Source organism: Rutidosis leptorrhynchoides, chromosome 10 (assembly GCF_046630445.1).
Source record: "Rutidosis leptorrhynchoides isolate AG116_Rl617_1_P2 chromosome 10, CSIRO_AGI_Rlap_v1, whole genome shotgun sequence".
Classification (NCBI taxonomy): Eukaryota; Viridiplantae; Streptophyta; class Magnoliopsida; order Asterales; family Asteraceae; genus Rutidosis; species Rutidosis leptorrhynchoides.
Window position 1 is genome coordinate 2,280,333 of NC_092342.1, and position 13,714 is coordinate 2,294,046.

General features: G+C 31.5%; 1 protein-coding gene across 3 annotated transcripts; it reads right to left on the minus strand.

Moving 5' to 3' along the window:
* Positions 1-7,901: 7,901 nt before the first annotated feature.
* Positions 7,902-12,660, minus strand: LOC139871975 (protein PLASTID TRANSCRIPTIONALLY ACTIVE 12, chloroplastic-like). 3 transcript variants are annotated; one of them, XM_071859746.1, is made up of 11 exons: positions 12,600-12,660; positions 12,440-12,506; positions 11,376-12,068; positions 10,971-11,083; positions 10,490-10,749; positions 9,817-9,938; positions 9,510-9,578; positions 9,339-9,401; positions 9,142-9,234; positions 8,728-8,854; positions 7,902-8,307 (listed from the first exon to the last, which is right to left on the minus strand). In XM_071859746.1, the coding sequence occupies exons 2-10, from the start codon at positions 12,488-12,490 to the stop codon at positions 8,753-8,755; spliced, it is 1,566 nt and encodes a 521-aa protein (XP_071715847.1). In that variant the 5' UTR covers positions 12,491-12,506; positions 12,600-12,660; the 3' UTR covers positions 7,902-8,307; positions 8,728-8,752. The 3 variants fall into 3 exon arrangements, with proteins under 3 accessions (XP_071715847.1, XP_071715846.1, XP_071715845.1); XM_071859745.1 differs by having other exon boundaries at positions 12,587-12,656; XM_071859744.1 differs by lacking the exon at positions 12,600-12,660 and having other exon boundaries at positions 12,440-12,579.
* Positions 12,661-13,714: the final 1,054 nt, after the last annotated feature.

Consider the following 13,714-nt stretch of genomic DNA (forward strand, 5'->3'; position numbering starts at 1 on the left):
TTAATCAAGTATATCCAAATCCAAAACGTTTTATATCTAGTTAAATATTATATTTAATCATTTTAATACATATTTTTAATATTAATAAACACGTTTTAAATTACACATCGCAAGTTATTCATAGCTTTAATTCTAACAGTTAATATTTCATATTATTGTATGTGTCCAAATTACGTTATTTAAACAAACACTTTACCATATATTTCGAATACCGTTAAAAAGGAATAATTTCTTAAATCAATGTGGACCTCACAACAGAGACTCGTAATAATATCATAATCCTTAAAGGACTCAGTAAATATCTTTTAATTCAATCGTTTAACATAACATTTTAACTTCGTAGTAAAATATATCAATCAGATAATCAAACCAATAAGTTTAATGCACAGTATCGTTTACTTAACACTTTGTTACGTTTTCAAGTTATAGTATATGTATCTATTTACATATAATTGTTCGCGAACCGTCGAGAACAACCGAAAGATATTTGAATAGTTTAAAATTTTGAGATTCAGTTTAACAGACTTTGCTTATCGTGTCGAAAACATTAAATCATTTAAAGATAAAGTTTAAATTTGGTCAGAAATTTCCGGGTCATCACAAAAAGTCAAAAGTTGAAAAGTGAAGAAATCTTTTGTTCGTTAATATTGTAAACTTTTTTTCCTTTGTTATTAAAATCCAACATATCGTACAACAGATATAGCGTATTGTACAATCACATATGGATTTTGAAATTCTATTCTAGCAATAGAGGTGCCATAATAATGTGAATTCATAAAATAAGTTTACTGATTTCTTAATATAATACTCCATAGTACTACTTGATTTTTATATTTTTTTGAATTTAATTATTTCTACAAGGAACAAGAGTCCTTTTTTCAAAGTCCTATTTTATTGGTGTATCACAGACACTATAAAAATTTTAACTAGAATCGAAGTCATCACTTTTATCGTAGTTTGATCTCTTCAAATTGTCACACTAAATTTATTTAAAAAACATTAAAGTGAAAATGAGTTATATAAGTTGATTAGCTTTCGAGCACTTGTTTATAAATAGAGTATGGGGCATTATTTGATCGATTCGCCCCGGGAAACAGAACACTTAAGATCGGCCCTGTTGATTCGGTTTGTGTATTGTCTCAACTCTCAAATGCTTAAAATGACAAATGTAGCTAAAAGTGAAATTGATAAAGTTGTCAATGTCTAGATTAGTGTATTAAAATCTACTTAACAGAAAAGTGTTATAATTCAGTAGGCTTATAACTACCTTTAATGGTTATAAGAACAAAGAGAGAAAAAGAGAGAAGAAGGAGAGAAGAAATATTGATATTGATATTTCAAGAGAAATGGTGCACCTTAAATGGCTACCATACATGTCTATTTATAGTATAAAATATTACTATGCAAGAAATATAATAATAATAAAATTAACATCCAATCTAGATATTTTATAACACTCCCCCTTGGATGACAATTTTATTAGAGAATAACTAGTACTGCCTCGTTAAAAACCTTGCTAAAGAAAACCCATTGGGATAAAACTTTAGCTAAGGGAAAAAGAGTGCAGCATAGAGTTGACTCCCCCTCAAGTAGGCAACGCCTGAGTTGTTACATCTTCTGAACATGCCTCATGCCAATATTATGAACGTGTGTTCTGAAAATAGCAGTTGGCAGTGCTTTGGTATAAAGATCAGCAGAGTTGTTGATTGAACGTATCTCATTTTAATCTGGTTGTCTTTTACGAGATCTTGAGTATATGAGAAGAATCTGAGGTTTTCATCTGAAACTGTATCATCTAAATCTTTTATGTAGAAGTTTAGCCCCTGTGATTTGTCTACAATCTCCTTCATGGTTTGCTCAAACCCTTGTTTCAATTCATATTCCCTTTCAGTCTTTTTCTGAGCCTTACCAATATACCATTCTTTTCCATCAAACTTATGATCGTTAAGACCGTTTATAGCTTTAGCGCCTCGTCAGCATTTATGTTTTGTTCTGTCATTTTTGATACTCTTCTTTCATTTGTATTATGTAAGCTGTATTATCTTCATAGATAGTTGTTACGCTTTTATAGCGTTCTAGTCCACAAGAATCAATAATGATTTGTATCATTGATCTTAACTAAAATCATTCCCGAGTAGCTTCATGTAATGCAATCACTTCGGCATGATTTGATGATGTTGCAACAAGTGTTTGTTTTGAGAACGTCATGATATTGCGGTGCCTCCATTTAGGAATACATATCCAGTTTGAGATTTAGCTTTATGTAGATCGGATAAATAATCTGCATCTGTATAACCAAACAAATCTTGTTTCGAGTTGTTAGAATAAAATAATTATAAATCAGTAGTTCCCCGAAGGTATCAAACTATTTGTTTGATCCCATTCCAATGTCTTTTGGTAGGGGCTGAGCTGAACCTTGTCAACAAATTAACTGCAAAAGAAATGTCAGATCTTGTATAATCTATAAGATACATAAGAACCTCAATTGCACTAAAATATAGAACTTCCGGTCTGTTAAAATTTTCATGATCTTCGCAGGGATGAAATAGATCAGTGTCAATATTGAGTGATCTAACAACAATGAGTTTGTCTTTAAAAAAAATGTTTTAAAATCTTTTCGGTTATAAGTTGTTGGATGTACAAGTAAATCATTAGGCATATGCTCAATTTGCAATCCAAGGTAATACTTGGTTTTTTCAAGATCTTTCATTTCAAAATAATTCTTTAGAAGTTGAATGATTTCATAGATCTCTTTATTTGTTCATATGATGTTAAGAACATTGACATAAACAACTACGATCTCATATCCGAACATTGTTTTTATAAAACATACGTGCAAAATAAGTTTATATTTATACCCTTTTTTTTTATCAAGTAGTCATTTAATCGGTTATACCACATACGTCCCGTTTGTATAAACCCACTTAGAAATCTTTGTGATTTAATGGAATATATTCCCTTGGGTTTTACATTAGATGCTTATGATACCTTAACCCTTTAGGTATATTGATATATATCACTATTAAGTGATCCATACAGATAAGTAGTAACAACATTCATGAGATGCATTTAAATAACTACCGGGTTGATTAAGTATCTAATAAGTAATTGTATCCATTACAGGAGGATAATTTTTCCTCCTAATTCATTTCTGGTCTTTGTGGGAAATATTGAGTTACAAGTCTAGTTTTGCCTTGTAACTTCATTTGCACATTTCTTTTCGGATAAAAATTCATTTGTATCCCATACGTTTCACATCTTTAAAAGTGATAACGATTGATCCGAAAACTTTTCTTTTATCGAGCGATTCTAATTCAGCTCTTATTGCTCCTTTCCATTGAGCTCAATCATGTCCATTTTGTATATTCAATGACAGATTTTAGTTCCAGATCATCATCTTTATTCATGATGTCATTGTAACATTATATGAAAATATCTCATAGAGATTTTAGTTTCATTTCGGTTCCATAATATTGCATAATTTATCGCAATTTTAGTATTTACATTTATCAATATCCTCTGCAGAAGGAATATTGATTTGTGGTTCTTCTTGAACACTTTCTCTTACCTCATTATCAGCTGATTTTCTTTTTCGAGGATTTTTATCTTCGGAACCAATTGATCTTCCACGTTTGATGCGTGGCAAAGACTCAACAGTGACATTATTGCCAGCTTTTGGAATTTCAGTTCGAGCTGGAGCATTTATCGCTGGTATATATGATTTAGTCACTTTTTTTTATATCTGTAAATGCATAAAGTAATTAATTTGCAAGTTCTTGCATATGCATTATTTTTGAACTTTCGTTTCACATTCTTTTGTGCGAGTTCAATATACCTTAATTGATGTTCACATCATGAAGCATCATTTTATTTATTTATTTTGTTTACTTCACCCCCTAATCTAGGGAACAATGTTTTATTAAAATGACAATCAGCAAAACGTGCTGTAAAAACATCACCCATCATGGGTTCAGTATATCTTATGATTGAAGATGTTTTATATCCAAAATATATTACCATCTTTCTTTGAAAAACTATTTTATTGTGTTGTGGTGATACAATTGGAACTTACACTGCACAACCAATGTTCTAAGGTGAAAATATTTGGCTCTTGGTCAAAATCAAGTAGTAAGTGAAAATATTTATGACTTCCACATGGTATAATGCGAATTAATGTCGCAGCATGTAAATTTACATGTCCACATATAAATATCGAGAGATTTGTACTCATTATCAATTGTCTAGTTATTAGCTGTAAGCGTTTATCTATTGATTCAGCTAAACCAATTTTGTGTATGCACATGAGCAACTGGATGTTCAACAACAATCCCTGTAGATATATAATGATCATTAAATGCTTGAGATGTTAACTCACCAGCATTATCAAGTCTCATCCTTTTAATGGTGTAATCAGAATAATGTGGTCTTAATTTAATAATTTGTGCAAGAAACTTTGCAAATGCCATATTACGGCTTGATAACATACAAATATGAGACCATCCGCTAGATGCGTCTATTAGAACCATGAAATATCAAAATGGTTCACATGATGGATGAATTGGTTCATATATCTTACCTTGAATTCTTTCAAGAAACATTTGTGATTCTTTTTCACAATATACTTTTCATTAATCACCATATGTGCTTTCCATTAATCACCATATGTGTTTTTTTTTATTTTATAAATCACCATATGTGTTTTTTTTTTATCATATATCCTTTTCACCATATACGCTTTTAATCATATGCGCTGTGTTTTTCACCATATGCGCTTTTAATCATATGCGATTTTCATCATATGCGTTGTGCTTTTCATCATATTCGCTTTTTATCATATGCGCTTATCATATGCGATGCGCTTTTTATCATATGCGCTTTTTTATGTGAATAGTAAATTAATTAATTTCGTTTTACTATTCATATGAATTAATTTTGATTTACTATTTTGTTAATTGAGTAATATATATATACATCATATACTTGTGACTCCGAAGGCTCAAATGAATTTGACCATATAGTTATACGTTGTACCTTGCACATTAATTTTCAGTAGAAGCTTTAGATGCATATTATTTTCAGTAGAAGCTTTAGATGCACTTTTTTTTAATCACCAAATACCACAAACACTTTGTTTGCGTTTGTTCATAGTCATCAATGAAAACCATTTTCTTTAATTTTATTTTATACAATAAAATTAACGCATCATTATTCTTTTCAAAAACAATAATCTATTGTTATTGTTCACTTGTGCCATGTTTAACAACAAAAGTCAACAACCTCTGTCTTGTTTGTTGTGGCAACCAAAAACAACCTTTGCTTTTGTTACCGAGAATCCAAGACCAAAAAACAATTAATTTTTAATTAATCTTTTATCAAAACCATAAATGATTTTATTGATCTACGTTGATATGGCCATAAAGAATTGACGGCTGACCTACTTTTGTAAGTGTATTTCGGCTATCATCCCGAAAACGCACAACGACCTTTTTTTTTTTTAATGAACTATTTGTTTCATATCTAGCTTAGGCAATTATTGTGAACATTTGGTCCCTATAAGAGCATTTATTTTTTAGACTTTTAGTTGATTTGTACTTGTCACAATTAGGGATAGCACCCGCGGGTCGTGGATGCGGATCCATTGGATCCATCACCCGTACCCGCGGATTTTTTTTTAAGAGACATCCAATTGAACCCTTGTTCGTTGAAACAATTTGACTATATTTTTACTCCCCATTATTAAACGGGCCATTTTGATGCACACACTTAAAAAAAATAATTTGTTTTTTAAGTTTTATTATTCAACCTCCTTTTTTCAACGGTCACGTTTTTAACAAAACATTTGACAAGTTTGGAAAAAAGTTTTTTATTGATTATCATCAAAAGTTTTCTATTGTCACTCTACTGGATGGAATTATGGCATACAACCAAAATTGCAACCCAACACTACATAAGAACAAAAAGGTTGTTTTTAATTAACATATGTATATGTGTTAAACTCGGAATAATAATAACTTATTTTAGAAAATTAACATAAGACATGTTGAAACATTTTTGTCACATTTAGCTCATCAAGTCTAATACTTATCATTGATAGATTTTATCACGTCTAGGAGATGTTTACTTTTTTCTTGTATTAAATCCTACTTTCATTTACCTTTGTTTGGAAAAAAGTTTTTTTTTTTTACTTTGCTTTCCCCCTTTATGTAAAACTCATTTAAACACTTTCTTTGTTTTTTTTTTTTTTTTTAAAAAACTTCCTTTTTTTTACGTTACCCGTAAATTATAAATATATAAAAAAAACTTTTTGTTTAAATTTTTTTTCTAGTTTTTAAAAAGGCCACTTGACCAATTTTTTAATTCTTTCACAACACCTGATATCTTGATCGTGACATTTCACCAAAGCAAGAGATATTCTTGATAAACTAAACACGGACTCGTGTTTGAAATTGTCGGCCACAAAAAAATTCATTTGATAAAAGTATATATTTTTTTTTAGTTATAGAAGGAGACCACTTCATTTTCAATACTTCATTTTTGACAAAAAACTATTCCATTTTACCATCCCTTTTTTTTCTTACTTTAACTTTTAAGATATACTTTTAATAAAAATACAAACTACTTTTTCTTATTTTAACTTTTAAGATTTACTTTTAATAAAAATACAAACTACTTTTTGTATTTTAACTTTTAAGATTTACTTTTAATAAAAGTACAAACTACTTTTTCTTATTTTAACTTTTAAGATTTACTTTTAATAAAAATACAAACTATTTTTTTATTTTAACTTTTAAAATTATAAATTTAAGAATAAACATTAGTATGCATGAAATAAATAATGATTAATTGCATAAGTAATCATAAATGTTAGATAACATATAAAGACCCCGTCGTATTCGTATTGATCGGAATTAATCTCGACCCATGGTACCGTGTTGTCAAATGACGTGTTGCGTACATAAAGTACCGTGTTGTCAAATGACGTGTTGCGTACAATCATGAGGTCTTATTAACATAAATATAAATGTTAGTGAAGTTAATAAGAGTTAGATTACAGAAAATATAATTCAGGTGGTATAACCGACCATATATAACTTAAATAACATAAATATAAATGTTAGTGAAGTTAGTAAAAGTTAGATTACAGAAATATAATTCAGGTGGTATAACCGACCATATATAACTTAAATAACATAAATATAAATGTTAGTGAAGTTAGTAAAAGTTAGATTACAGAAATATAATTCAGGTGGTATAACCGACCATATATAACTTAAATAACATAAATATAAATGTTAGTAGTCCAAAATTTGATATATTCGAGTCTGAAAATTATTAATAATTTCATACCTTGATTAGTGATTCGTGATCGTTTGAGATATCTTTTAATTACACTAAGCTTTTCGTGCTGATAACGTGTTATAATTCAGTAGGCTTATAACTACCTTTAATGGTTATAAGAACAAAGAGAGAAAAAGAGAGAAGAAGGAGAGAAGAAATATTGATATTGATATTTCAAGAGAAATGGTGCACCTTAAATGGCTACCATACATGTCTATTTATAGTATAAAATATTACTATGCAAGAAATATAATAATAATAAAATTAACATCCAATCTAGATATTTTATAACAAAAAAACAGACCTGGTCTCTTATATCCATACAAAGGGCACAACCAGCAAATATACACTCTTTCAACTTCTTTTGCAGGCGAGCCCGTTTCGACCTATACCAAAAATAACCCATTTCAACTTAAATTATCTCCCAACCTGCTAGAACTACCCATGTCGCCACCAGTAACTTTTGTTATTACTCGTGCATTCACCCATTTGGTATAGTGTCCTGAGAAAATACTTTACATTTTTTTCTCCTTCCTTTTTTTAGCAGGTTTAAGATTATATAGTTCACCAAACACTGACCATATTTTTTTATGATTTATTTTTATACAGTACTTTACAGACAGACACTATTCCTCATAAATGCATTTTCTTGCATTATAACCTCTCTTAGGAAACTGGTAGGATGACCAAAGTCATATAATTTTTTCATAAAAGCACATTATTTCTACAACAATGGTAATCTATAATTACTGCTACACATTCTAGACCTTCACTCTCAGAGAAAACACATACAAATTTTACAGCTTACAAAACAACAAGTTGATACCAAAAAAGAACTCATCCTCCGATCAAAACTTGAAGAAACAATGATGATCTTCTGTGAGTAACATGCATATATAACAAATTTGCTATCATCCATCAACTTCTGCTGTTTTGCATCTTCACGTTCTTACGCAACCAAGAATTTATCTGATTTACAATATTCAATTCTCAAAATCTCGATGTTTAATGAGATTACAATCAAGTGCAAGCCTGACCAATTTAATGTGAACGTTGTAAAAGATATTACTAGATCTAATCAGAATTTACGTTGGGATCCGCTAGTAAATAAATAGATGGGTATAGTTAAATGTTACGAAACATACGTTACATTTAATTAACGACGTTTTTATAAAACTAAGCATATTTAACGAAACTTTATCATAACTCTCTAAATTGATAATTGTATAACATACTGTGCACATTACAATGCTAGTGCAATGTCAATTATAATAAGAACGTCCAATTTTGCTGTTGTTGAACTTGTTGTAGACAATGCAATTTGCAATTACCAATTCTGTTTGTTGAGTTAAAAAATTACCTATGATTAATGTGAATTTGATAACATACCGTCTATAAATAGCTTCCATGATCACTACTTATCCTTATCGAAGTCCAACATAAAGTCGGTCAAGTTTTCAGAATCAGCTATGGCTTCCTCCAAGGTCATCTTACCTTTACCTTTTGCAGGTTTGGGCTGCAAATAAAAAATGAACATAAATGGAAATTTTTTACTATTATAAGAAATGGATATCACTTTATATCAACTTCTTCAAATTTTCATTTGCTTTCACCCGGACTTATTTTCTGGACTGACCCATTTTGACACTGCACTAAAAGAATCATTTGCTTTCACCCGAACCCATATCCAGATACAGAATTGCCCAACCCACCCATTTGCTAAATTTTTTACTTTTTCTTTTTCATTATGTTATTCAATCTTTTCATTGTATTGCAAATCAAGATATTCAATCTTAGAATTACCTTTGATTTGCGAAGCTCAGGGGTACTTTTCAAGACACTCCAATTGCGTGTAATATTCTCATCATCTTCAAACTTACCCTCATCTTCGCTATCCTATCACAAGGAAATCAACATATGCCAACAAACATAAGTGATTTAGTTACAATCAAAATATTAGATATATAGAAATAAAAATTTGACATGGCACACTGATTTACCTCCTTTTCACCAATGTCAACAGCTTTAGCCATAGCCTCATCCTCAGAAAATGGGGATTTTACCTATCAGTAGTATAACATCCGATTTCAAAAGTTAATGCGTATACGATGTACAACGAAACTATGAAGTTCGTATTTTGATGTAAAGTGCGTATTATGTAAACTTATTACCTTTACTTTTTCAACCTTCTCTCCGGCCAAAATTTCATCAATTTCCTCCTTTGTAGTTATATTCCCATTCTGATCAACACATTATTAGTGTACCAATAAGAAACATAAAAGAGACAATTTTATTTTATTTTGTCAATAATGCATAATCTTAACTGAGAACAAATAAAAACTTGGAGTTATTATTCCTAGCTTTAGATAGGTGAAGAGTGATAAACTCAAGATTTTGGATTTGAATAACACTTGAATGATGAAACATAATCTTAACTGAAATCCAAAATGATGATTAAAGAAATTGATATACACTAACCTGTTGCAAATAAGCTAAAACATCGGGTGTAGGCTCATGAAAATCAGGACCTCTGAAATCAATCACTTGGTCTGGGTCTTGAATGTAGTTCACTGTTGGATAAACCGGATCTCCGCCCCATACTACACGTAATATATATACATACATCCTCCATTAATAAGAAGTTGAAAAAGCATGTTTGTCACGCTCAATCTTACTAGTATCCAGTAACAATCACTAACCAGTTCGAATGTTGCATCTTTTTTTTGGGAGTAATGACTAATGAGAATTCTAATTTAAGCAGAGAGTATATAATTGTAACAAAATAACACATTGAAGATTTATAAAAACATCGATCACCATCAGTAACAAAGATGAAATAGTGATTACGTCAAAGGTGGCTAAATCATTCAGCTTGAGTAATGGGTAAAAAAAGGCTGGGGTAAAAACGATCTCGGGTTAAAAACAGGTATATTTGAATGGAACATTTTTATGCAAAATCTTTTAATCTTATATATTATAAAATATAAATATTGAAACGTTTCTCTTAGCTTCTTCAGTTTTACGTTTTTGTGCCTTTAGTAAAGATGATACGTAACACATTGACCCATTCATAAGTAAATGGGGTTGAACTTGCTACCTCTAGATGAAACTCATGCATGTAAATAGTTGAGAAACAATTTAAAGAACATACTTTGTTTAATTTGGTCGTCCTTCATTCGCATAGCCAACGGATCTCTAGAAATACGATGGTCAGTACCCATCATTACACGATATTCCCTAGCGGTCTGACATGAAAACATTTCAATGAGTTGAGTGTTCTCATCTTCACCGGTCTCCTCATAATGCTTCCTAACAGCTTCACGTGATGTGTCTTTTTTCCATGCTTTAACCCATTCTGAGTAGTACGCTATTGGTCCTTCTTTTTCCAATCTATCATGTTCAGCCTGCAGTCTATATAACACACCAACCACTTTGTAACTTTATGCTATAATTCTTTCAGGCGATACACCAGATATTTTTTTTTATACCAAATTTTGCCTTTTTAGACTACACAAGTATTATAGATGTTCTTAGGGTAGCGCCATGCATTCCCGCATGTTAATTTCAGTCATAAACACTAATTCTATTCATCCGAGTGAAAAAGCTGAATTGTTGAAGATTGTGATATATACCTTTCTTCTTTATATAAATGCTTCCTAGCTCGGTAAAGAGCAGTTTCTGTCAAGGTTGGCTGCTCACCAAACAGCTTTATTTGACCCGTCTCTGCCATGGCCTTAAGAAACACCTGTTGGTCAAGCAGACGTCATTTTAATAAAAATTCCACAAAACTATGAACAATATCTCAACATATTAAAAAATGAGCTGTAATAACCAATAACCATATACAATTATGTGAAAGCCTCAACACTCAATAAATTAAACGGCTATAGGGATTACACAAATACACAATAACTTGTTAATACTTGCTAGCAGATATGTACAAGATTCAACCAACCAAAATGCAACAGATACTAACAGGGACTCATCTTTACATGAATAGGTGACAGATTGCTAATAACAAATAATAATTCACTAACCGTTTCAGCATCAGGACGCTTCTTCTGCCAGCGGGACCATTGTTGTTGATCTGGTTTCCTCCAATTCCACCATAATTCTTCACTAGTAAGAGGCTCCTTTATTGGCTTCCTAACTTTGGGATCAATAAACGGGTGAGGACGTCCAAGTTTCTTATCAATATCATACTCACTCAACTCTTCTTTATCATCATTATCATAAACCACAAAATCAGAAATCTCATCTTCTTCAAATGATCTCTCATACAAACTTTCATCTTCCACAGTTTCATCAACAACTTCAACTGACTCAGCACCAGCACCAGCAACAGCACCTGTAGCCTTATATGTTTTCCTTCTGCTTCCTGGATTTTTGCCAAAAGATGAAGCCGCATCTGACGTGTCAGTTGGCACAGGGACACCAGCTGCCCGGGCTTGACCAACTGTCCCCTCGGGCAAATAATCATGCCCTAGAATACTTGCACGAGCACCCGATGCCGGCTCAACCTGCCCGGATAATGAGTCCCGGTAACTATGATATGGGGCCCGTTCAACAGCTAGTTTCTCAAATGGAGGTTTGGGTGAATTGTCAGAGGAACCCACGTCGTTATCCGTATTTTCACATTTCACACAGGGAAATAAAGGTTTCCTTTTAGTGGTATTCAACCTGATTTTAGGCTGCCATACTGATGCCGAAAATGAACCTGAAAGAGAAGTCTGTAGAATTCATGGAAAAACATACAGACACTACTTAGAATCATATAATACTACAATAACAAGAAGCTTCATCTTTGCATAAATGTATATTTTTGAAACACTTATGCGGTTATACGTTTTTGGTACTGCTTCTTTAAGTGCCTATCTACTTAAATGTTGATTTCATCATGATACAAATTAAACAACTTTCTTTCAAATTACAATTATCTTAAAGCTTACACATGAAACTTAATTTTATAACACAAATGTTGCACGTATTTCATGAATGAACTTCAGTTATATTGATGAAATAACAATTTCAATATCAATTAATTAAATTTAATTATAGTAAATACAAAATATGAAATATGATATTTCAAAAACGTACTGACCTGAAATAACAATGGAGATTTGTTAGTCACACGTCCACAACCAGAAATCATATTCCTCGGCTAAATTCTATATGCAACAACAACAATAAGCTTGTCAAATACTAAATTAATGAAGTTAAACACAAAGTGTAAATTCGTAATTATTACAATAAACGAATACTTTCTGAAGGTTGTGGCTTGAATTTCATAACAACGAAGGGTTTTAGGGAGGTACAACGATTAAAAAGAAATAGGAAAGTTATCGGATAATGTCAAGCGTTTGACAAATTAAATAGTTAGAAATTTTACCCCAGATTAATAACGAATTACAAGAATGGTCCTTGAATTGTTAGGGTTTTGTGACGTACGTTAATGCTTTTTTAATGAACACAAAATTTTCTCATATATCATTATCATTATCACAGTGTTCATTGGCAACATCATTAGATCGACTACACATATGGTTCTCAGCAGTGCCTTAAGACGATTTGGTTGGATTCAAAACATCTCTTGGAGGAATGGACGTAACTACGCATTTATTAAGTTCGCCAACTTCGATCAAGCTTATGCAGCTATTGCTAGCAAGATCGGTAGTGCTCTTTTGGGGAATTGTCTGCGAGTAGGATTTGCCAAGTTTGATAAAATTTTAAGGTTAAGGTACGAAAAAAGAAGTTACTCAAGACACTTTGATCAATCTTTTGGTCAGTCCAACAGGAAGGAATCCACCTTCTTTTCAAAGAGGGATGATAAATCAAATAGCATGCAACTCCAGTTGAATGATGAATTTAACGAAAGTTTGGATCCAAGAGTTATCATCTTTGATAAGCTTGAGTTTTCCAAACCCAAACTTGCGGAATGGCTTATTAGTCGTAACGTTTCATTGAATTTTGTTCGTCATGGGGTAAATACGGCGGGATTGTGAGATGTGTTGACAATGATAGTTTGCACAATATTTGCCATGGTCCCGACGTTAAGGTATACAACGGTGATTTTTCGAAAATAATTCCGATGGTGGACAGGCGCGGGAGGTATTCAATGCCAACATGGGTCGAAGTTAGAGGTATGCCCGTTGAATATGGCGATATGGTTAACTTGAATTCAGTGGCTAAAGAGATTGGGGAGGTTCTTTATATCTCAAAAAAGTCATTCGATTTAACACAAACGGGTTCTATGTTTGTGTTTATGGAGGTTTTTGAGGCAAAAAAATATAGATAGGATAATTTCTGCAAAACTAAAAAATAAACAAAAGATTAACGTTTGGGCTCATGAGATGGATGACGATTTCGATCCAAGGGA